The sequence below is a fragment of the Passer domesticus genome, chromosome 5, assembly GCF_036417665.1.
Source record: "Passer domesticus isolate bPasDom1 chromosome 5, bPasDom1.hap1, whole genome shotgun sequence".
NCBI classification, from domain to species: domain Eukaryota; kingdom Metazoa; phylum Chordata; class Aves; order Passeriformes; family Passeridae; genus Passer; species Passer domesticus.
The window spans coordinates 68,511,815-68,535,408 of NC_087478.1; the positions used below are offsets into that span (position 1 = coordinate 68,511,815).

The 23,594-nt window shown below is 42.6% G+C and overlaps 1 protein-coding gene and 1 long non-coding RNA gene across 2 annotated transcripts; one reads left to right on the forward strand and one right to left on the reverse strand.

Moving 5' to 3' along the window:
• Positions 1-1,974: 1,974 nt before the first annotated feature.
• LOC135300857 (uncharacterized) lies at positions 1,975-21,593 on the reverse strand. The gene is made up of 3 exons (XR_010362622.1): positions 21,476-21,593; positions 9,327-9,552; positions 1,975-2,185 (listed from the first exon to the last, which is right to left on the reverse strand). It is a non-coding gene; the product is annotated as an uncharacterized LOC135300857 (long non-coding RNA).
• On the forward strand, positions 8,367-12,422 carry FGF6 (fibroblast growth factor 6). The gene is made up of 3 exons (XM_064420812.1): positions 8,367-9,108; positions 10,014-10,117; positions 12,069-12,422. The coding sequence occupies exons 1-3, from the start codon at positions 8,769-8,771 to the stop codon at positions 12,243-12,245; spliced, it is 621 nt and encodes a 206-aa protein (XP_064276882.1). The 5' UTR covers positions 8,367-8,768; the 3' UTR covers positions 12,246-12,422.
• Positions 21,594-23,594: the final 2,001 nt, after the last annotated feature.

A 23,594-nucleotide genomic window follows, 5' to 3' on the forward strand; every position in this document is an offset into this window, starting at 1 on the left:
TATGTATTTACGGATGAGGACAGTCAGCCCCTTTGCCTGGGTGTGAGACCCAGCCTCCTGATGGCTGAGAAGCGGTGTCCTCCAGGGGCCTGTAATGGGATGAAGTCATTTTTGATGTCTTCATTTATGACATGGACATTGGGATTGATTGCACACTCAGCAAGTTTGCAGACAACACCAAGCTGAGGGTGCAGTGACACACCTGAAGGACAAGGTACCATCCAGAGGGACCTGGACAAGCTCAAGTAGTGGCCCAGCTCTCGGGCCCAGCACAGGAAGGACATGGCCCATGGAGCTGCTGGAGGCAGTGCAGAGGAGGGACACCAAGGAGATCAGAGGTTGCCCAGAAAGGCACAGGTTACCCAGAGAGGTGGAGGATACCCCGTCTCTGGAAACAAGTCAAGGTCAGGCTGAGCAGGGCTCTGAGCAACCTGATCTGTTGAAGTTCTCCCTGCTCATTGCAGGGGAGTTGGACTATGTGGCCTTTAAAGGTCACTTCTAGCCCAAATGATTTTATGATTCCATGAAAAAGACATCAAGAATTTGGAAGGGCGGGCTCTGTACAATACATGGTGCAAACATGTCTTTTTTGTATTTTCTTCTTTTTACTCATGATGCTGTCACAAGTAGCTCTTTAGAGAAACATTGTGCCCACTAATAACTGGCCTGCTGGATCACCTACTTCTGCCTAATCCATCTTCATTTTTATTGTGGAGTCATACAGAGCCAGACCTGCCAGACACTTAGAGAAACAAAGGAAGGCAAACATAAAGCAGTCAATGAGAGGTAAGGATGGGCCAAGCTGGAGTGGTGTAAGAGCCTTTAATTTCCTGTTTGTGTCGGGAAGACTTTAATATAAAGTACAGTAACCCAGGACCAGTGCACTTCTGTGGCCAGTCCTTAAACTGGCTCCTCAAGGTGGAGATTATTGTGTCATGAGCGCCATTAATTTTCACAACATTATTTCCATGAGAGGTTATTACACATTAAATTACAACATTCCCATGCATCCAGGCTTCTTGTAACAGTAGGAGAAATGGTGGGCTGGAGAAGACAGCTGGCTTTGCATGTGGTCTATGTCAGTTTACTTAACCAGAACCATTTTACTGCTGCTGGAGGAATGCTGCAAAAGGTCAGTGCTGAAACTCCACTAAAGTAAGCTGAGCACACATTCCATCTGCCAACATATGCTCACTCCTTTCTTGATCAAAAAGGAAATTTCAGAGCTCTGCTGCATGCTTGCCTTGACCCGGCTCCACACCGCCTGTCCAGTGAGCATCAGACAAACCATTCTCTAATCCTGCATGGAATATGCATTCTGCTGGAAGGATGCTTGGAATAGTTGCACAGCAGCAACAGCGTAATCCTAAACTGGGCCCATGCAGAGGAAGAAGTGCAGGACAGCATGGAGGGGGATGTCAGGAGAAGTGTTACATGAATGCATGAAATGTATGTGTTTATTTCCTGGTCCTGTGCACCCATCACAACCTGACCCTGTCCAAATGAGACTCATCTTTGCAGGGGAAAAATAAACTCAACATTGTCATTCAGCTCTTTCATTTTCTTTGCCTGTCTTCTTCAAATGTTTCATCTTCTGAAGTCTGCCTGATCTGGTCAGTGTCAAAGGAGGAATTCTGTACTAACAACATGCACAAGGAGCTGCACCGACTTAACTAGGCTGTTAAAATTTGCAGAAGTGAAGCTCTTGTAGCTACAAAAGCTTTTGGCTGATTTAGAACATGCCCTCATAACATCACTTGATAAAAATAAGACTTGGGCTTTTTAATAGAACAAATAACTTAGGCTTTATATTTAACCACGGTCACTGTTAAAGCTATAACTGGTTTTCAGAATATTTTAGGAATCTGATCTTGATCTTCCATATGTTAAAAACCATCACAACAAATACCTTACACTGTGGTTCCTGATGAAGAAATGACAAGGTGGCTGCAGCCTTAAACACAAAAAGTTTCCTTTGGACTGAGATTTGCTACTGTTTAGAGTGACTACTGGAAATTATCATTTCAAGGCAAAGAAGGAGAAAGCCTTGGACCAGAGAAACTCACAAACCTGCATGATTTTTGTAGAGAGGGTACTGATGTCCTAATTACTCATAGCCAGCTCTTCAACAGATCCAGGACTCCAGTGGGAAAAATGGCACCAATATTGAGGTCTCCTTGATGCACTGAAAGCAGAGGATATTTTGATGCAGAGAGATGAGCTCCCTTCTGAAAACAGGACTTGCAGTCTTTAAAAATAATATCGAATGACCATTGTAATCAACCAGATTAGAACTGCATTTACTCATCTCACATTGTCTCTAGGCTGTGCCTTGGGGATTGTATAGTCATGGATTATGAGGAGAACATCTAAAATCACACACAGAAAAACATGAATATAAAAAGATCAGACTAAAGAACAAGGTCTTTGCTGGCAGAAACCAAATTTAGTATTGTATTTTATTATGTGTGTATTGTATTTTATTATACAATTTTAGTATTGTATTTTATTATGTGTGATGACCACATAGAACCAAATCACAATGAACAGTAATTTAGAGAGTGGAAACAACATCCTGCTTGAATGTGGTAGGCATTTGAGGAAGAATCCATCACTACTCCCAGATTAGTTTATTTTCCCTAACCTGCAAGTCTGCAGTTGGCAACAATACATTGTAGGAAAATATTATATAATGAGGGTAGGGCTGGCATCCAGCTGGCCCCTGAAAAGCTGGAATAATGGATTGACAGGATTTTTGTGCAGCCTGGCATTAAGAAATGCAGAGTCTTGACCCTGGGAACACATTATTCCTGGCAATAGTCCAGGCTGGGCACTGACTGACTGGGGAGCAGCTTTGCTTTGAGAAGAGGCTGGGGATCATGGTGCAGAGAGCTGAACCCAAATTCATAGTTGTGGTGAAGCAGAACAGCCACAGACTGGGCTGCGTTAGCCCAAAGGTGGCTAGGAGGTCAAGGGGTGAGGGAAGGGATTATTTCCCATCACTGGCACATCTGGTGTGCTATTGTCAATTTAGGGCATCCTAGCACAGAAGAGAAGTCAACAGATTGGAGGAAGTCCAGTAGACAGCCCCAAGGATGCACAGGGAGCATGTTGAAGGTGTTCAAAGGAGAGGCTGAAGGTGTTCTCAGCAGCTTCTGAAGGATCAAGAGACTGCTAGGGGGAAAAACTTGTGTTTGCCTTGGAAAGATGCCTTATGAATAAGGTTCTGGCTATCATCAGGGATGTAATTCTGTCATGCTTCTGTGGAGAATTCAGAACATTGTGCCATAAATGCATCCCTTCTTCAAGCACAGAAGATGCCAACAGGGTGCAACCCTAACAGCTCTCTGCAGGAACTGTGCAGGTCTGTTCCTGCAGAAGAGGAAAGGAGAAGATATCAAAAACAGGATCCTTTCTATGGAAATTAAACAATGAATCACAACTGCTTGAATGATGAATTACAAGCTATAACCCTTCAGGTGTTGCCTGTCATACAGGGGAAAAAAACCCCAAACACTTGAAAAATGCAAGAAAAACTTCAGATGACTACACAAAAGGTTTCAGAATTCTCCTTTGAAATATTAGAGAGGATCCAGACCAATGGAAGAATTGTCATGCAAGAGAAAGTCCTCAACTGAGCTAATGGTGCACAACACAAGGAAGACACAATAAATTAGCAAATGACAGAAATTGCCTTTAACCTATGTTCATTACATAATTTAATCTGAATAGTTCTACGGTCAAGAATCACACAGAGGTCAGCTGGGCCACTGGATACAATCTCATCACCAACAACAATAAAAACCAAGAGGTTTTTTTGCTTTCCTACTCAAAATGTTACTTAAATGTGGCATCCTTGTTCCTGCAGTGTCCCTGTTCCTAAACTGTACATGAAACAAACAAACAAAATTAAACATGTCCCTTGTCATTCATCTCTCCTAATAAATAACTCCAGGCAGATCCCTGTGGGGGTGGTGGCTGTCACTTCTGTTTTCTTCAGCTCGACCTTTTACCCTTATACTGCCTGTCCTTGTGGAGTGGGAACAGCTGAGGAAGTGATGAGAGAAGCAGTGTGGGCTGGTGGGCACAGTACCAGGTGGGAATCCACAGGTCCACTGTGGAGTTACTGCTCTCTTTTCTGACAGTCATTCCTATTTCTGTGGGACATGGAGAGGGAGACCTGGCCAGCTCAGGACAACAAAGATGGGCATATTTGACTGTCTCAGTGCTTGACATAACCTCTGCAGAGAATGAGTTCAGCATGATTAAGCAGTAAACCAACATGTTTTTCCAAGCAAGCTAGCACCCACCTAGTCCTAAATCCTCCAGAGTTCCTTGTGGGAGTAGATATTTTTTCCACTTCCCTCCAAAAAGAAAATAGCAGGAAGCTGTTTTGTGATTTGGGCTTGTCTGTAAGAAATTGACATGTGAAATCTCAATGAGAGATTTCCCTGTAGAGAAATGGGAAGATAAGCTGCTAAATTTACATACTCTCCTGCCCAGGTGTGTCTGAGTGGCCTAACCAGGACCTCTGTGTGTGTGAGAAAATTTAAGTTTCTTGTTAATATCTTGGCTTCCTCATGACTGGTGATGACAAACCATATTTGAGAAGGTCTTGTACATGCTTTAGGAGTCAGCAGCTGCAATGAAGGTATAGTTTTGGGTCAAAAGTTTGCTTGCTTTGGCCTCCAAGAGCTCATCAGCTGCCAAGGCTCTTAGGCAAGGTTGCTGTCTGTTGTCTTGTTTATTCACTTTGGGGATCAGTGTGACAACAAATCTGCCTCTCTGTTGGGTAGTGGGAAGAGAAATAACAAATACAGTGTACTACAACACTTTCTGTCATGCTCCTACTGCTAGAGCTCAGGTCTTCTGCTGATTAATGATCTATTCTGTGGTCCTATCCAAATTAGCCTTGATGCCAACAACATTAATGTTCCCTGATGTTGTTGGCATCAAGGGAACAACACCCTTTTCAGTCTTACCAGTTCTACAGTTTGGAGTAGTCCTTGGGTGTCAATACAGCTCTACAACTCTTGCTCTGTTATTTTTTTATGCTGCTTTCAGATTGTGATTAATATTTAATTCATAACAGTCCTGGTATCTGTGTTACAAATCTCTCCATGCTGGCCAGCAAACCCCATTAACCTAAAGATGATCAGATGGGGCTCCATGGTCATACTTGGGCTTACAGATTTTTATGCAACTTGTCCAGAGTCTGCAACACCTGCCCTGCCACAATGGGCAGATTTATCACCTGGAAATCTCCCTTCTCCACTGTCCATCATCAGCTTGGGTCTTCACAGTCAAGGTGAACAATTTTAGTCCATCCTTCTGTGTTTAAATGAGGGATTGCTCTTTCCAGACCTTAAAATAGGGAGCGAATTTTAACAGATTTGAAAATGGAGCTTAGGACACTAAGTCAGCACACATTTTTGAAAGGCATGCTCTGCATCCATATCATGTTGCTGCTCAGCTGCAGAACTTTTCTTAGACTATCTGAAAGTGGGTCTGAACTGCTGTACTCCAAAGAGGGGTTATTTTAATATTGTGCTGAAATACTGACAATGAAAACTTGTTGCTTTAGTTAGGCAGTGAGCACTGTCACCCCAGGTGTTAAGAGCTTGAGTAAGCAGAGTTTGATTGCTGAAGTAAATTTTTTCTATTATGGAGTTCACAGGGTTTATTTTACTGCAAATGTCATTGGTGTGTCCCTTCCAAATTTCACTGGGCACATGAAGCCAGGACAACATGGTACCTGAAAATCAGAAGGTTACAGTGTGTTTTCTGGAAACAGTCACTTCATGGACCAAGAGGACAAGTTTAAGCAGAATGAGACATCTTTTAGGGCAAACAAGGCTTGCCTAATTGAATCAGAAGCTCAAGAATTTACATGGCAGTTCAAATGGTAATACACAGAAACTCAGCAAACTCCTGGCCACAGATCCAACTGGAGAATGGTTCAAGACTCATTTCAACTCTGATGCAGAATTGCTGAGCAGTACACAAGAATGTAGAATGCACTTCATCTCCCAGCTGCACACACTTGGTCTGGGGCCAAACACTGGGACTCCTGGTCTTAAGAGGACCAGCTGTCCCACTGAAATCACAAATTTTAGCTATTTGGTTTGGTTTACAGATAAGGCAAGAAAAGTCCAGAATTTTTGCAAGCAAGTAATCTGTGCACCCTTTCCATACAGAATGCTGTCAGATGGTCTTTCTCAGCAGGAAACTGCTGGAGCAAAACTGTCTCCTGGGTCACCACTCAGCTCTCAGCAGTAATTTTCCAGCTGGACTGACTAAAAGACAAATCAATGCATCCCACAGACTTGCCAGAAATTATCTTTGTTTGTTTGTTTTGTGTCTGACCATTTGGTTTTACTTCTAGGATCAAGGGTACTGGGATGAGACATAGTGCATCCTACAAAGTGTTCCTTTAACTTGGTCCATCAGGACACCTTGTGGGGAATCCACAGTGGCAGATGTGCCAGCAAAAGTTAGCTCAGTTAGCCCATGGTTTGTCTTTGCTCTGTCAAAACTAATGAATTAGACATAAAGATGCAAAGGTGATTAAAGCTGAGGATGAAAATCCAGTTCTGCACCCATTACACTTGAAAAGTTCTCTAGGGGGAAAAATAAACAGGAAAGAAAATATTACAATGCATGATTTTACAGTGATGGCTCTGAGACCAGGCAGTGTTGCCAGGAGTCACATGCATTGGGAATGGGCACGTTTCAGACTACAGCATAAGAAAAACTGGGAAATCAGTGCTCCATGCTTGTAAGAGGGACCCTGGGCGTTGTTTCCCAGTGATGCTGGCCTCTCATGAAGACTGCAGCTATGATAAGAGGGTGCAAAATACTAGTATCATTCCTTCCTAAAAATTATATATGTGCTTTATATAGATGAAAAAAATAATCAGATAAAGTAGAAAGCAGAGTAAAAAGGATCTGAAGATTATCTTTGTCAGCAAAAGATATACTTGGGCCACCACACCAAGCCTGCCAGAGTTCAGGGAGTGTTTGGACAAGGCTCTCAGACACAGGGTGGGATTACTGGGGTGTCCTATGCAGAGCCAGGCATTGGACTTGCATGATCCTAGTGGGTTCATTCTAGCTCAGATTATTCTGTGATTCTGTGATAGTCAAGTTCAGCTTCAACAAAGGCACGGAGACCTTGAAATGCCACCTGGTACAAGCCAGGGCCTAGCCCTGTGGTTCCCAATTATTTTATAGCTGAGCCTGTCTCCTTAGAGCAATCAATATTCACATACATCACTGATTCTGACTGATCACCTGCCTCAAGGCTACCAGGGGCTCCCTTTCACCTCACGGGGCTCATGCTGGGGAGTCTGCAGTGTCCCAGGCCTTGTATTGCATGTCTGCTTCTTAGTGTGAAACTCTGTCACACTGGGTGTGCTCAGTTTAATTATGCTTCCAGGTACTCCCCTCATTAGCAGGCTTATCAAATGATACAGAAGATGCAAGGCCTGTGCTATGAGAAGCTGACAGACATATTGACAAAAGGATTTGTATAAATCTGAGCCATTTTCCTCTGTCTTATGTCTTGATAAGTTCTGTGAAACTAACTGAGATAAAAGTCTAATCTGTCCAACTCCAAAGGAGCTGAAACAGCTTCAGTGGAAAATTAGGGGAAACAATTAAGACAGTCTGAGCAAATGGAAGGGAAGGCAAATTAAGGTGGTCATAAGTTATAAAAATAGTGAGTATTTGGGCTTGAGGAAAAGAGACAGCGAAACACTGGGAAGCTGTGGCCATGTCATTTTTTCCTCATCTTTAACACATCACCTAAGTCCTTGTCTTGCTCCAACAAATACTATTGCCCCCCTGCAGGAGGCACACATCCTCCCCAGGTAAATGGGATCACCTGGAAGTCACCTCAGAGAAAAACAGGAAGACCTAATGTTCCCATCTACATGTCACTGCAAGATCAATGCTCCAGCCTGTGTGCTCTGCTCAGCAGAATTCCCACTGGTATAAAACCTGCAGGAGCTGGGGCTTCTGTCCCTGCTGCATGGCTTACCCCTCCTTTAGCCAGCCAGGAGTACTCCCTGCAGAGGTACAGACAGAGGTTAACAGATGGGTCGCTCAGTAAGAGGTGCCTTGGCTTTGCAGGGTGTGCACGAAAAGGGCTGTGGCCACCTCAAGCCGATTGTCCCCGAGTATCGAGGTGCCCTGACAAGCACCCGCCGATCGTGCCACCAAGGAAGTGGCTGCAAACCTCTCATTGCTCACTGATGAGGTCCAGAACTGTTTTTACACCTTCTTGTCTAAATAAGGAAGCTGCCTGTGAGGCCTCTGATTCCCTGACCAATTTGACTCCTTTGCTTTGCACAGCCAATGAAATCCCACTCCTGCCTCCAGTCTTGGCTGACAGCAGTCCAACCTCAGCAGGCAGGGAGGACGCAGGTTTGTGTTACAGCCCTGGCAGCCTCACCTTGGGCAGGCTGTTGATGTCAGAGTGATGATGTGGGCAGGGACAGCCCCTGCACTATAAAGATGGCTCAATCAAATATAACGGAGGCTGCCCAGCGGGAAGCAGGATCTACAAACCATGGTCCCCACCAGTTGGAGTCCTGCTGGCCTGTCTCTGCTCCCAACCCAACTGCTATCAGGCTTTAGTTTCAGGTCAGCAAGCTCTATTTGCTTTCCAAAAATAAGCCTCTGCCACCATGCTGAAGGGAGAAAACCAAGAAGGGCGGTATTTTTAGGGCCATTAATTCTGACCACGTGCCCAGGAGGTGAACCGGATGGCCACGGCACAAAGACATTTCATCACTATGTCCTGCGACGCCAGCGCTCACCGGACGTTGCCTGCGTTCCTTCTCCTGGGTTTGCTAGCCGGGATTGCTGCCACACACCCAGTTGTAAGCAGAACTAATGGCACATTGCTGGAGAGAGGATGGCAATCTCTGCTGTCCAGGTCCATGGCTGGGATGTCAGGGGAGAAGGCAGATGTGAACTGGGAGAGTGACTATTTGCTAGGAATCAAGAGGCAGCGGAGGCTTTACTGCAACGTGGGCATCGGGTTTCACCTTCAAATCCTCCCAGACGGAAGGATAAGCGGAGTTCACAATGAAAACCAATACAGTGAGTTGCATCCAGAAATGAAATAGAATAGATGTCATTTAATTGCTGTGAACTCTAGTAATTACCCTTCACAGAGTGCAAATGTTGTGACTTGATATTATTAACCTGTGCTACATCTGTTGCCTTTTAAAGTCTCTGGGATCAATAAACATGAGAACTCTTCGGGCTGAATAGTGGCACAAAATGCTTAAATGAATTTAAATAGAATTTATTTTTACCTGCTTTGCTGCACAGATGAGAAAGGACAAACCAGGTCGAGAAGTGACTCTGCTGCATTTTCTTCTCACCTCATTTGCCTTTTGAATCCAGGAGGTTTTTGCTGAGTCCAGAGTGCCAAAGCATGATTCTTGAATCCCAGCTGACCAGTATTTTTGGGACACTCCGTGTGTCCCATGGAAGGGGTTTGCTGGTCCTGGTTTGTTCTTTCTTGTAGGTGCTGCTCTGCTACCATAAGAATTAAGGAAAGCATTAGTCATGTGGATTTGAATTTCCTGTAGAGGGCAGTTGCTAAAATCTTTTGCAGCAATGTCATGTGGGACTTCAAAATGCAAGTCACACTTCTTTAAGGATCAGTAAAAAAACCTCTTGAAAATATAGCATATTACATAAAAATTATCTTTTTATTGAAAAGGTCCAGAGTTTGACAGATGAAAAGAGTTTGATAGAGCAAAAGGCTTATAAAGAATGTGACTACAATTCTAGAATAATTATTTTCACATCCTTTGACATTTAAAAAAACTTAAGATCTTCTCTGTGTATATTTATTTTGCTGCATTAGGGAGTTAATTCTTATAAAGAATATATTACAAGTTTGTTAGGGTTTATTTAAAAAAAAGATATCTGAATTGCTTTCCATTAACTGCAGATTCTGTGATAACACTCCTATTAAACTTCATGTTTTTCAGGTCTCTTTGAAATATCCACTGTAGAAAGAGGAGTTGTAAGTCTGCTTGGTGTGAAAAGTGCTCTCTTCATTGCAATGAACAGCAAAGGCAGGTTGTATGGGACGGTAAGTATAAGTCCAAGTAGTTTTTCACAGTTTAAACAAAGGTTTTGTAGTGGTTTTGTTTGGTTTAGTGTTTTGCTTTGTTTGTTTGGGCTTAGTTTGTTTTGGCTTTGTTTGTTTCAGTCTTTTCCTTTTGGAAATCTCTGATTACAAGCAGAGAAAATAGCCCTCCTGTTACAGGGAGCCTGCCCAGCCTGCTGTCATCAATGCTATTTAATGCAACAAGTAGCATGGCTGTTACGGGGCTGGGATTTTAAAGCTTTCCTGTAAGACTGTACAGGGGACACCTAAGGAAAATGAACATATTCTGCAAATAGTACAGATTAATTAGATGGCTTCTTCTAAGGTCACAGGGCTGCAAACACATTGTAGCAAAGCTGAGCCCCACTGATTCCATCCTGCATTGCATTGTGGTAGGAGAGGCACAATTATAGCTATTTTCAACAGCTACCCTTAGTAAAGTAATGACCACATGCTCCTTCCTACCAAAAACAGCCACACCATCAAGAATAAATAGGAAGTCTACCCTACAAGGTCAACATGTGTGGCTGCGGTTATTTTAATGATCAGTTTTGTGAGACAAGTTGCAAAGGGTGAGAAAATAATAATAACTATTAACAACGGCATGCAAATCATACTGAAACACCATCATCCTCATCTAGATGATTTGCTATCTAAATACTGTTTAACCTCTGAGATGTGAGCAACACATCTCCAGTGTCAATATCCAGCAGAAAAAGTGCTTGTTAGGAGGCACATTTGAAAGAGGCTGGCCCTGGGCAATAGGGAAAACCAGCCCATTTCAAAGTAATGAATAGCACTGGTTGTATCAATCTCTTTTGTCACAGCTGTCATTTCAACAAAGCATTGCAGTGGTTTAAAATAATGCCTAATGTTGTGAGGGACATGTGGCCATTACTAACCTCTTTCCTTCTCACACTCATAATGACAGTAGGACACTTTAAGGTCCCACTTCAGGAATGTTCTTTCAATCACAAGTGATCACAAGCACCTAAAAAGTGCCACAAGTCCAACTGCATTACTTAGCTGGGTCTTTGTAAAGAAGTACATGCTCTGGCTTCAGAAATCCCTTTGATTTTTTTGCCCCATTTTCAATACAGTTTTGGGTTTTTTTTTCAAAGACACTTTCAAAAGCTGTAAGAGGTGTGCATTTTCCCTGCACAGCACAATGCCCTAAGTCAAACTCTTACAGGCTTTGGACGGCTGTGTTATCACACAGATGCCCAAATAGAATTGCATTGGTGGCATCTCATGTGCCAGACATTTGAAGTCAGAGAATTATTCTGCTTTCTCTTTTAATTTGCTCTGCATTTGTCTCCTGCTTGTCCTTGCACCTCCTCTCCCAGATAACTCCCCCTCCTTAGATTTTCATGTTTTGACATGGAGGATATTAAAACTATTTTCCCAGATTAGAACCGGCAGCATAGTTAAATATTACTAATGGTTTAAAAAATAAATTATCTATTGCTAATCAAATCTCTTATTAAAGCAAGCAGTTGTCCCTGGACACCGCTGTTTGGAAAAGCTCTGAAAGTTTCAACAGACAGAAAATAATTTTTTTTATAAATGATGGAACTTCTGGCAGAGGGGAGGTGTTAAATAAAGCTGTTGTTTACGCAAAAGGGTGCAATGCTGACAAAAATTATTACTTGCAAATAAAATGAAGAAATCCATGATTTATAATGAATTAACTCGATCTGCCACAGGAAATACACAGTCCATTATCTGGACAGGTGGCATCTGAGTTCATCTGACACCAAATTAGCACCAAGGAGAGAGATTTATTGTTGGCCACAGTGGCTGTGGCACCACCTGTCGCACACTGCAACGAGCCCTGGTGTAAAAATGTGAGGAAGAGAAATGACCAGGGACTTGGTGGAAAATTGATTGTACCTGATTTGTATCCCTACCCCCTCCCCTTGCTGTTCCTTAGGCTGTTTTCCATGATGAGTGCAAGTTCAAGGAAACCTTGCTGCCCAATAACTACAACGCATATGAATCCAACCTTTACCACGGCGCTTACATAGCCCTGAGCAAACACGGCAGGGTGAAGAGAGGGAACAAGGTTTCTCCTGCCATGACAGTGACCCACTTTTTACCAAGAATATGAGCACCAGCAAAACAGAAGATTAAATCCCAGGACAAACTGTTTCATTTTGCACATGGGGAATAACCTCCCAGGTAAAGTATTTATACTGGTCATTGAAAAAAAAATATATCTCTCTATGTATGTATATTTGGATAAAAATATTTGTACTAGATTCATCACATAGCATAGGTAATACAATGCTGCTTCTCTTCTGCTCAGTACAAATTTTACATGGCTGTGTGCCTCCTTTGGTGCTGTACAGAGAAAAATGCAAGCTGGAGTGCAAAGGAAGTTTTTGGAAGATGAAGAATGGCTGTGGGTAACCACCTAATCAATCATAGGTGATTTACTAAACATTATTTACCTCAGATAATAACCTCTTGTAGTGAACTGTTTACATATCATGGGCCAAATCACCAGATGATTTTGCTTCACCAGAGCTTCAGGCAGTTCACTCCATCTGAACATCTGCCTGCACCCCCCTCTACAGACTGTGTCCTGTCCTGTGAAGTCGTCAACCTGCTTTGATCACTAAGGTGCCAATTCCACAACTGTTTCTACACAAGCAAACTGTCTGTTCCTGGAGCCCCTCTGTCTCTGAAGGGATTCTCCAGGGTCTCTTCACATGGACTGGTTGGCAAAATGAAGACATACAATCTATTTCCCATGGGAAAGGCCACAGGATATATCATAGATGGGTCCCAAATGCAAAACTGATTTGGAGCTGAGGATTCTGAATGGCATTTTGTGAGCTTAGTTTAGACTTACCTCCAGTATAGATGTGTACATCTTTAATATTAATATTTCTATATATGTAGACATGGGATGATGAGTGTGCATCTATGTAACTACATACTTTTAATGAATCAATTATGCCAGTCTCCTGATGCCCAGGTGCCTTTATACAAAAGAAAAGAAATATTTAAAGGCACTCCATCTCATTTAACCTGAATGTTGTTGATCTCTAAGAACTAGAACTGGTGTGTGGGATGCATTTCATAAAAGATAAGAAATTCATGGAAGCTTCCAGCAAAGGGTTATTTTAGAAAACTGTTGAATTTTCACTATCTTAAGTATATTTGGTTCTTCTCTATCATACCTCCCTGAGGTATGAAGGACAGAGAAACAAGCCTACACAAGCATACTCTCCCATGTTGGGAGAGAGGAATTCATGCTGTAATTCCCATTTCTGTCAATTGCAAAGCATCGGTTTCAAAGACAACACAGCAAGCTGTATGAAACACTCTTCAAAGCTCTCCTAGAAGCTGTACAAATGGCACATAACTTTGCCTTGGTATTTTGACAACCTTTTTCCAGATCACCAATGAAGCTGCATTCTCTGTGCGTTTGAAAGAGTATTTTAAGAGGCCCTAAGTCAATAGTCACTATAAATGTCACTTACCAGAAGCCTTGGGATTCCTGCATTGGTGGCATGCTCCTAAATTTGAAACTAGATTCAATGTAATGTCAGAGCATGAGCATTTTCAGCATAGATGGACCATGCTGCTGCAGAAGTGAATATCTGAGTGCAAGATTATCTCCCATGTCCAGCCAAAATGGGGCTAGCTCCAGCCTTGACATGCCATTCTATTTGCAGGGGCTGTCTATTCATGATGAATTTGAGCCTTCTGACATGCATGAGAGACACTGTCAGGGCCAGATCCTCAGCTGAAGTAAATCAGCCCAGGAAAACTATCAGTTTATAGCAGCAGATGATTTGGCCCAAAGGACATACCCACAAGGATGTATCCACCACCCCCATTCCCAAGAAACTGTCAAGGCAATTGTTTTGTGAACAAGATACAGTTTTTCAGCATCTCTAGTGTGACTTACACTTGGATTTATCTGGTTCAAATGTAAGTGATGATCACAGTGTAAATGAAGAGAAAAAAAAAGAGTGGAAGGCTGCTTACAGTACAGGAATGGGATACTTTGGAGAATGCTTTGGAAGGAAAGGAGTTGAAAGGAATTGCTCTTCATTTTCTGGTCTTGCAGTATTTCAGAAAGAAGGCAAGATGACACACTTTGTTCACCCACAACGTGTGCCGCAGTTTGCTTTGGAAAAATATGCATTTGAAGTGAAAAATCAGGATGTTTTGAGTGGGGAGAGAATGGGTCAAAGAAAAGTTTGGAGGGTATCAGGCAGTAGATTGGCCTAGAGTCCCTAGAGGTACAGAGAGATTAGCTGGCAACCTGTATCCTGATGTTATATTCCTGATTGTCTTTGAAATGAAGTTTGAAGAAGTATGGAAGAGTCCAGGGACGTGGAAGGAAACAGAGTTCAAATGCTGGCACACAAATTTGTTTCTGATCACAGCTTAATCCAGCATCCTTATGACAGGATAAAGTCTGTTCCCTCTTAAACCCCAGAGCATTTTAGAGAAAGTGATTGTTGCCAAGACTGATAAGCCTTGGGACAGCTAGAACAAAAGGTGGGAATCAGACTCACTGGCTCCCTTTTGCACACACTGGTCAAGCGAGGACAACCTGTAGACCAGGTCACAAGAAATCAGGACAAGAGGGAAACAGCCTCAAGCTGTGCCAGGGGAGATTCAGGTTGGACATCAGGAAGAATTTCTTCACTGAAAGGGTGGTCAGGCATTGGAACAGGCTGCCCAGAAAGGTGCTGGAGTCACCATCCCTGGAAGTATTCAAGAAATGACTGGGTATGGCTCTGGTCTGGTTGACAAGGTGGGGATTTGTCAAAGATTGGACTTGATGATCATGGAGGTGTTTTCCAACTTCAGTCATTCTGTGATTCTATAAATCTGTTTAGTCACAGCCTGCTAGGCTGAGACTGCTCTTAGGAACTAGAGACCCTTTTGGATGCAGTTTTGGTGGACATTTGGAGAGCCCCATCAGTCACTCTGCTGAGTTACTCTTTACATCACTGTTTTTTTCCTCATTACACCTCAATGCCAGCCAGATCAACATGGAAATCACAGCTGAAATCAAAGAAGGGTATGTGATTATATAAAGAAACTCATGAAACTAAAGGAATTTCCCAAATCAGGGCCAAATTAGGAACTTCAGAACATATCTCAAGTGTGGATTAACAGGGGTCATGCCATGGGCTGAGCTTTGAAAGCATTGCTGTGAATGCTCCACACCAGTCTGTCATGCCCACATTTTGCACATGGGATTCTTCTGTGGAGTAAATGCCTATTTTTACAGCTTCTTCTTCCTCAGGCAAACCCCATAACATTCTAAGACTTAATTCACCCCGTTAGAAAGCAGATTTGGTTGGAACTGAATCAGGTTCTTAAATAAATGAATTTTTTCCCAGACATGCAGAGACACAGACACACACACAGTGGAAAAAGCAGAATAATATTTGTATACCTCACTATTTCAATTCCAATATTTTATTTTGCACAGTAAAATTATGCCAAAGTTCTCAGATTACTTTTTTTTCACTAAAATATACCTCATATTCTGACTCAATATGGACTCACAATTGAGACTGTAAATTTGCAAGAAACATAAAACTGTCCAATCATTTGTTTGTGAAATTGATTCTATTTTTATATGTATGTGCTGCGCACAATAGTTTAATGTATTCATAAAATAAAATTTTATACATTTTTGGTAGTGTTTTGACTCTATATCCCTCTTAACATTTGTTTTTTTCCTTGATTCAGAAACACTGTGTTAACTCCTCCTCCAAACCTAGTTTTTGTTCATCTCTAGAACCAGAGTATGTATTGGTACACTTCAAATTTTTGTAGACCTATGTGTAATTCAGATTTCTTGCCTGGGAAGTGTCCAGGTGTCCTGGGAGGCATGGGCACTTCCCATGCTCCCTTCCCACTCTGTGGTCTCAGCTTGCGGGATGAAAAATCTCCCAGGAATTTTGGGGACAAGAGATGCTGGATAAGCATCACGCCCCTGTGAAGAATAGGAAACTTTTTGTTGAGTTTACCACATTTTCTGCTTCCTCACAGGTAATTTGAAACTTAATAATATCTCTGTTTCTATGGAGACATTTAGAAGGGAAAGGACTGTTGGGAGGCTTGAATCCAACCTCTTAGATGAGTGCAGGACCAACTTCAAAGCTAGGGGAAGATGTATCAGGAAGAATCCCATCTACCCATCTCCTGCAACAGCCCCTGCAACAGCTTCATGATTCATTAAGGTCTGTTTGCAACTCTGGATAGCAACAAAAAGGGGATCAAACAGACCAATGTCTCAAAAGGGTCACCAGAGCAGCCCATGCTTTGCTGAGTCTAAGAGGGGTTGGCATCTTCTTTAGGGTCTTGACACAAGACACATTAGTCCTGTGCATTGACAGAAAGCATCCCTCCTGCTGGAGCTAACTCTTACCAACACAAATGGCTGCAGAAATCATATGAAGGTTTCAGTACCATGAAGGGAAAGGAAAAAAAAAAAGGAAAAAAAGAAGGCTTTCTGATAATTCACATGTACAGGATAAGTTCAGCTGCAGGTAAACAAAGCTCAGGTCCATGAACTGTGTGCTTCAGCACCACCTGAGACTGTGTTCAGAGCAAGGGCCAGCACCAGTGCCAGTGCTGGGATCCAGAATCCCCCCACGTGCTGGGCTGAGCCCCCAGTCTGGGCAGCAGGGGAGGGGGGATTCTGCCCCTCTGCCCCGCTTTGCTGAAGCCACCCTGCTCTGCATCAATTTGAGCAATGCAGGAGACAATTAGGTCCCAGCTATTTAAATACAGGTGACTGTTCCTTCAAAAAACAGTCCAACTGCAAACTCTTGTGCACCATGTTTGGAAAGACAATGACTTGCAGAAGCCAAGAGGACATTTGGTTTCCTTCTCAGAACCCAAGATTAAAGGAGGAAGTAATAATCTCTTCCAGCTGCTGGACAGCTGAGGAGGAGACTCAGAGTAAGATAAAACACTGGGAATCTCTAGGTTTAATACATGTAATGCAAACTGGAATTGCAGTGAACTTCAGTGAGCAATCCTGCCTAAGGAAATAGCTGTCATTGGAGAAAAAAAATTATAAAAACAAACAACCAAGTATGCATCCACAAGCAGAGATTTCTTTTTTCTCTCCAGCCAAGCTCTGCATCCTGCTCAGTCCAAAAGCATGTTTGTTTTGGAAGCCATACACTGCTGAAAAGTGTTTGGACAAAATCCAAGGGGCCAATAAGTCCAGAGGAGCTGAACGAGCTGTGCCCTTGGATCATGAGATTTGAACATATTATTCAATCCTGGATCTCATAAGCACATAGAATTGTTGGCTATTGATTGTTGGTTATTTTTTTTTGCAAGGTGTGGACCAAAATGCCTTGATTAGGACTATTTTTTTTTCCATCACAATTAATTGTTTACAACTCACAATTTTATTGTATGCTTTCATGAACCATAGCTGACAGCTCTGGAATAGCTTCTCCAAGGACAATGAAACGACATCAAGTTACGTCAAACAAGAAATCATTAGGGATGATATCTAAAACAACACAGTTTATAATTATATTTGTTTCAGGGCACTCTGGAGAAGAGCTTCCTTTCCTTTTTTTTTATTTTTTTAAGAAAAATGATCCATCTTGACTCATTCCAGGTGGCTGGAGCCTTGCTTTCTTCCTGGAGTTACTTTGCCTATGACCTGAGCCCAGGACTCATTGGTCCAACATAAATATTTCTAGCCTATTGAAGAGGCAACAAAACAAAATTATGCAAAAACCCAAAGAAGGGAATTATGCTAATTAGCATAGGTGTCACTCAGCGAGATCAGGAGAACTTTAACTAGCTCAGTGATCCAGTGAGAGACAAACCAATTTACATTTAATCCAGGGTCAAAACACAGGTGGAATGGCTTCAAAGTCACAGAGAGTAGGTTTAGATTGGATATTGGGAAGAAATTATTCACGGTGAGAGTGGTGAGGCCTTGGCACAAGCTGCCCAGAGCAGCTGTGGCTGCCCCATCCCTGGAAGTGTCCAAGGCCAAGCTGGATGAGGCTAGGAGCAAGCTGGGATAGTGGCAGATATCCCTGCCCATGGCAGGGGGGGGTGGAATGAGATGGGCTGTGAGTTCCCTTCCAACCCAAACCACTCTATGATTCTATGATGACGATGATTTTGCAAAGGCAGTAACTATAGAAATAGAAACTGTGCGAAAGTGGATATGTATGGAGTATGTTTGCGTGTTACTTTCTGTAAATCTTGACCAAATCTGCAGATGTGTTTGCACTTTTTAAAAAGAAATGTACAGATTTCAAAATAAAAAGCTAATCTCATTGAATTTTTTCTTACACCCCTATAACAATCAACATGCAGGTCTACAGACAACATGGTGATTGGAATTTCTTGTGTATGACATTTTACGTATGTTTGCATTCTGCACAGCCTCAATTCATGCTGAGATGGTCATCAGCTGCTCATTAAGGTGGTGCCTTGAATTAATTTCTATTCTTCCACCAAAAGTGGAGACTGCGAGAGCAATGGAGCAAAGGGTCAAGAAGTGACATCAGTGTCAAGGAGACATAGTCATGTTCAGGGTAGGCAGATGGGCTAACCAGCCTCTGGCATGCAAGAAAGTTCATTTGGCATAATGGAAAGGATAATAAAGATTAAAAAAAAAGTATTAAGTTGCATTTCTAAGTTTTGAAAGAATTGTCAGCGAAGAAATCTCTCTGCTTTTGGAGAACTGAACAGGTTGATGGGAGTCCAGAACTTCAATAAAGATGACAAAACCAGCCTGACTTATTTGAAAGAGAATGCATTTCCCAACCAGCCTGGCATGGCACCAGCTTGTGACAGCTGTGAAAATGGCCAAAGATCAGCAGGGCCCAGGTGCAGGATCAGTGTCCCAGCAGCTGATGAACCTTTGCACAATATGACTCTCAAGTTCCTCTTCACCAGCAATGTGGCAGGCTGAGAAAGCAACATGAAGAGCTATTCTGTCTACGCTGGAAAAAAAAAAATTGTAGCTGCCCATCTACCTGAAAAGACATTTTGTGAAGGAAAACCTGAATCAGGGGCAGAGTTCAAGACATATTTTTGCCAGATTTCTATTCAGTCTCATAAATTCTCCTCAACATCCTCCCTGTCACAAAAATACCTCAAAAAACAGAACCCAGCTTCTAAGCAAAGATGAGCTAACAGAGTTTAGCTGAAAAAAATGAAGCCACTGTTACTTGTCTTGCCCTGCCCCTTACAAACTTTGATCTCCATGTTTCTTTAAAGGACTCCAGAATCATAGACTGGGCTTGCAGTGGCTTAGGGAATCTTTCTATTTTCCTTGTATTAGAAACCCCGAGTACAAGGACAATGTTCAGTCATTACTATCTTCACTTATTATTTAGGCTTTTGTGTTAAAAAAAATTACTCTTAAAACTTATAGAGAGCAAAGATTTCTCCAGTGAAGTTTTCATGACAAAGAGATCCCACAAAATGAAGTCCCAGAGCTAAAGAGCAACACCTGCAATTGCACTGAGGCAGCTCTTACCATATCAGTCCCGTGCTGTGTTATTACTGTCCCACTGGCTGATGATGACGTCTGCATATTTTGTCTTCTTGTTTCACCGCATTCCCCTCTCCCTCTTTTCATTTTCCATTCCTAATTTTTTTAACCTAAGCCTTTTTTTATCTTTTCTTAAAGGAGACAGATCTGAGTGAAACATGTGAAACCAAGAGATTGGAGTAAGTTTAAAATTAGGTTACAACAAAGTTTATTATCGATCCTTGTCTTCTGCCTAACAAGGGGAAAATGTCCATTTAGTTTGTTGGAAACTGTCAATGAATGTAGTGGCAGATGTTGTTGAATCCTAGAAATACTTAGATCAGAAGGGGCTCCTAGATGTTGCCAGTCCAAGGCTATTTCCTAGTGTTGGGAAATATGAAACTTTACATAAACCAAAGAGTTTTCCCAAAATAGAACCATCAACCTGCATTTAGGTACCTTGCAGCATTACAATAGGAGATAGATGACTGAAGTGACTTTCTTGTTGAGGCTGTTTATCTGTATCCCCAGGATTCCTTTGCACCTGGAAGCAAGCACACCAGGAGAAAGGAGACACTTTCTCAGACAAGACACACTGCCTGGGCAGGCAGGTAAGCAGACTGGGAGTGCACAGGGCAGATTTCAGAATCCAGACCAACTTCAGGCCTTCCAAGCCTCAACACCAAACCAGAACATTTTTCAGCCTTCCAGACCTGAGGGGAGCCTACAGGAAAGATGGAGAGACACTCTTGACTAGGTCCTTGAGTGACAGGACAAGGGGGAATGGCTTTTTCACACTAACAGAAGTGGAGGGTTATATGGAAAATTAGGAAGAAATTGTTTGCTGTGATGGTGCTGAGGCCCTGGCATGGGTTTTCCAGAGAAGCTGTGCCTGCCCCAGTCCTGGCAGTGTCCAAGGCCAGGCTGGATGGGGCTCTGCGTAAGCTGGGATAGTGGCAAGTGACCCTGCCCATGGCAGAAGGTTGGAATGAAATTATCTTTAAGATCCCTTCCAAAGAGGCCATTCTGTGATTCTATGATTTTATTTTTTTTTTTATATTGAGGATATCAGCAGCTCTCACCACAAATTGCACCCATCCTCTCTCCCACAAGAAAACTCAGACCCCTTTAAATGACAGAAACATTCCCTGTTCAGAAAACAAAACCTTTTAGGGACTGGTTCTGCTTTGCTTGGGAGCTGTGCCAAGGATTTCAGCTGGAGGAGGAATGAGGCCCTTCATTTCAGTTCATTAGAGCAGGCACACTGCAGAAACTGCTGGTACACGCTGCGGTCCCAAACCCAGTGGGCTGTGCTTACCTCATCTTGTTCACGTAGGTGAGCTGAGCCAGGATGTTTTCTTTAGTCGTGGGCAGTGTGACAAGAATGGGGCCTCCAAATAAGGTCACTCAGGATGTGTTTAACAACACTGGGTGAAGTCTGTGGCAAAGGCAACTGCACACACACACACACACGCACACACACACACACACAGAGCATCCACTGTACATTCCCTCTGCTCAGTGCGTCAGTATTCCTAGAATAACTGCTGGAGAGGCACTCCACCCTTGTGCTTCCAGCACTGGGGGTGTGATCGTCCCAGAGCCACTTGTAACAGTGATTTTAAGGAAGCAGAGGCAGAGGGACAGGCCCTTGATTTCTGTGACCTCTTTTGAAGAGATGCAGTGCAAAGGAAATTATTAAGAGCAGAGATAGTTTCAAATCTATCAACCCAAACTCCTGCGTGAGCTCAGCAGCAGAGAGCAAAAGGCTTCCTGAGGCCAGCACAGGCACTCAGATGGCACAGAATGCTGCAAAAGGGCAAGCCACCCACCTGTTTACATATAAGTCAATATGCTTTATTAGGCAAGAGTGCTACAGGTGCTCCTACGTGATGAAAGGAAGTCCAGCACTTGAAGGGACGTGTAGTTTTACTCGCAGGAGAATCCTGGAAGGCAAATACATTAGATTGAGTATAAAACTTTTTTTTTTTAACCCACAAATTTCTGATGGTCCACAAAGCCCTTCTAAAAGATAACTGCAAGTCAATTCCAGTAACTTCAATCTGTTGTTTAAAAAACTTTGCCTTTGCCTTGTGAGTCCTCTCTAGAACTGAGGGGATAAGCAGTAAAAGAAAGCAGCACAAGGAATGACATTTAGCTGCTGAGGGTTTTACAGAGTTTAGGTGGTAAGTTTGGACTGCAAACTGACCTAAAGCTGAAACTCAAAGCAGTCAAAATGGGGGAAATCCGGAGCTCCTGTGACCCTCAGTTCCTTCTGTGTACCCTTTTGCAGTTAAATGATGACACCAAGGAGGTCTGAGTGTCATCTGTGTTCCAGCTGAGGCACCTGGCCCAGGTGAGTGCCCACAATACCTGGGTAAACCTGACCTGAGCTGCCTCTGCAGCAAGGAGCAAGAGGCAGCAGGAGCAGGCCTGGGACAAAGGCATGGCAGGGAGGGTGGGGAGTGAGACTCACTAAGGGCTGGAGCATCAATCACAGAATGATTTGGGTTGAAAGGGACCACAAATATCATCTTGTTTCAACCCCCTGCTATGGGCAGGGACACTTCCCCCCCTAGACCAGGTTGCTCAATGATTATCTTGAATAAATTTCATTCTGAAAGCTGGGGTCTGTCTTATCCATATTTTCCTTTCATCTTTTGCTATGGAGTGAGGATTTCCTCACTTTACCTTGGTTCCTGACATTGACAATAGGTGGTAGCTCCTCCAGGCTGTCTCCCATCTCCCTTTCCAAGATATGTCTAATGAGCACCCTCTCACTGGCAGTGACACCGCTGTGGCACCTGTCACTGGCAGTGTAGCACCCCTGCAGTGGGAAGTGGAAAATGTGGCGATGTGAAATGGTTGTGATCTTTAAATTCAGTTCCATTTCTTCCCTTTTATTTCTCCCTACAACAAGCAATTTCTGTTAATTATCAGCAATTTCTTAGCTGAGAACTGAGAAAAGCCATCTCAGTTCATCAAACACCACACAGCAATATAGCAATCTGAAAAATCAATACCAGCTCCTGTGGTAAAAGTTGCAGAAATATTGTTATTGCTGATGCATCAGCAAAAAAACATGCAAGACAAGAAAGGTTGTCATCACTTCTATTATAACAGACTTGGCTGAAGAAGTAAAGCAGCTTTCATACACCCGGCTACCCCAACAGCTGAATGGCTAGAGGATAAGAGAAATAGCCACAGAAGGAATAAATGGATCAGCCAGAAATAAAAAAAGACATGGACTGTAAAAAAACCCCAAAAACCCACAACAAACCCCGTGTAGTGGGCATTTATAAGTTTAAAGCAAAAAATCTATTAAAAAGCAGAATTTGCATTATCATTCTCACAAGCAGGGACTTAATAAATTCACTTTAGCCCAGCAGATTAAACAGAATTTAGTAAAGTCTGGAATTTTCTTGTTGCTGTGGGAAACTTTAGAAAATGCTAAACAATTTAACCTTGTAAAAGTAATCTTTGCTTGTCTGACTGTTATAAAAAGATAAACAGATGCTTACAACTGGCATGTGCTTAAATAAGGTTGAATATTTTTTTCACACATCTGACAATGTTTTCTGTGCCACCAAGGCACTGGAGAAAGATCAGTTCAGTGCATGCTGGCAAGCACAACAAAATGTCATGGTGAATATGAAACATCAAACCAATAGAATGTCACAAAATGTCACAAAAGAATGACAGAATAATCCAAGATGGTACAATGCCTCTCTGAGACACTTCTGCAACTGAGGTATCAATATCCACATTTCTATAGGAGTGTAATCAAGGGGGCAAAGAAAAAACCAGAACAACCAACTAACCAACCAACCAACAAACCCAAACATTTGTTCTAAGATTAGAGTGAAAAATATGGGTGAATAATTTCAACAGTAAATAGAGAAATTTCTTAAAAAAAAAAAAAAGAGAGAGAGAGAAGAAAAATTAACTCTC

What these genes read in the sequence shown, in the direction of transcription:
- FGF6 (XM_064420812.1), top strand. Translation starts at nt 8,769, where the DNA reads ATGGCCACGGCACAAAGACATTTCATCACTATGTCCTGCGACGCCAGC. An exon ending in TCACAATGAAAACCAATACA is followed by an intron (nt 9,109 to 10,013) that starts GTGAGTTGCATC and finishes CATGTTTTTCAG; the next exon opens with GTCTCTTTGAAATATCCACT. An exon ending in AAGGCAGGTTGTATGGGACG is followed by an intron (nt 10,118 to 12,068) that starts GTAAGTATAAGT and finishes GCTGTTCCTTAG; the next exon opens with GCTGTTTTCCATGATGAGTG.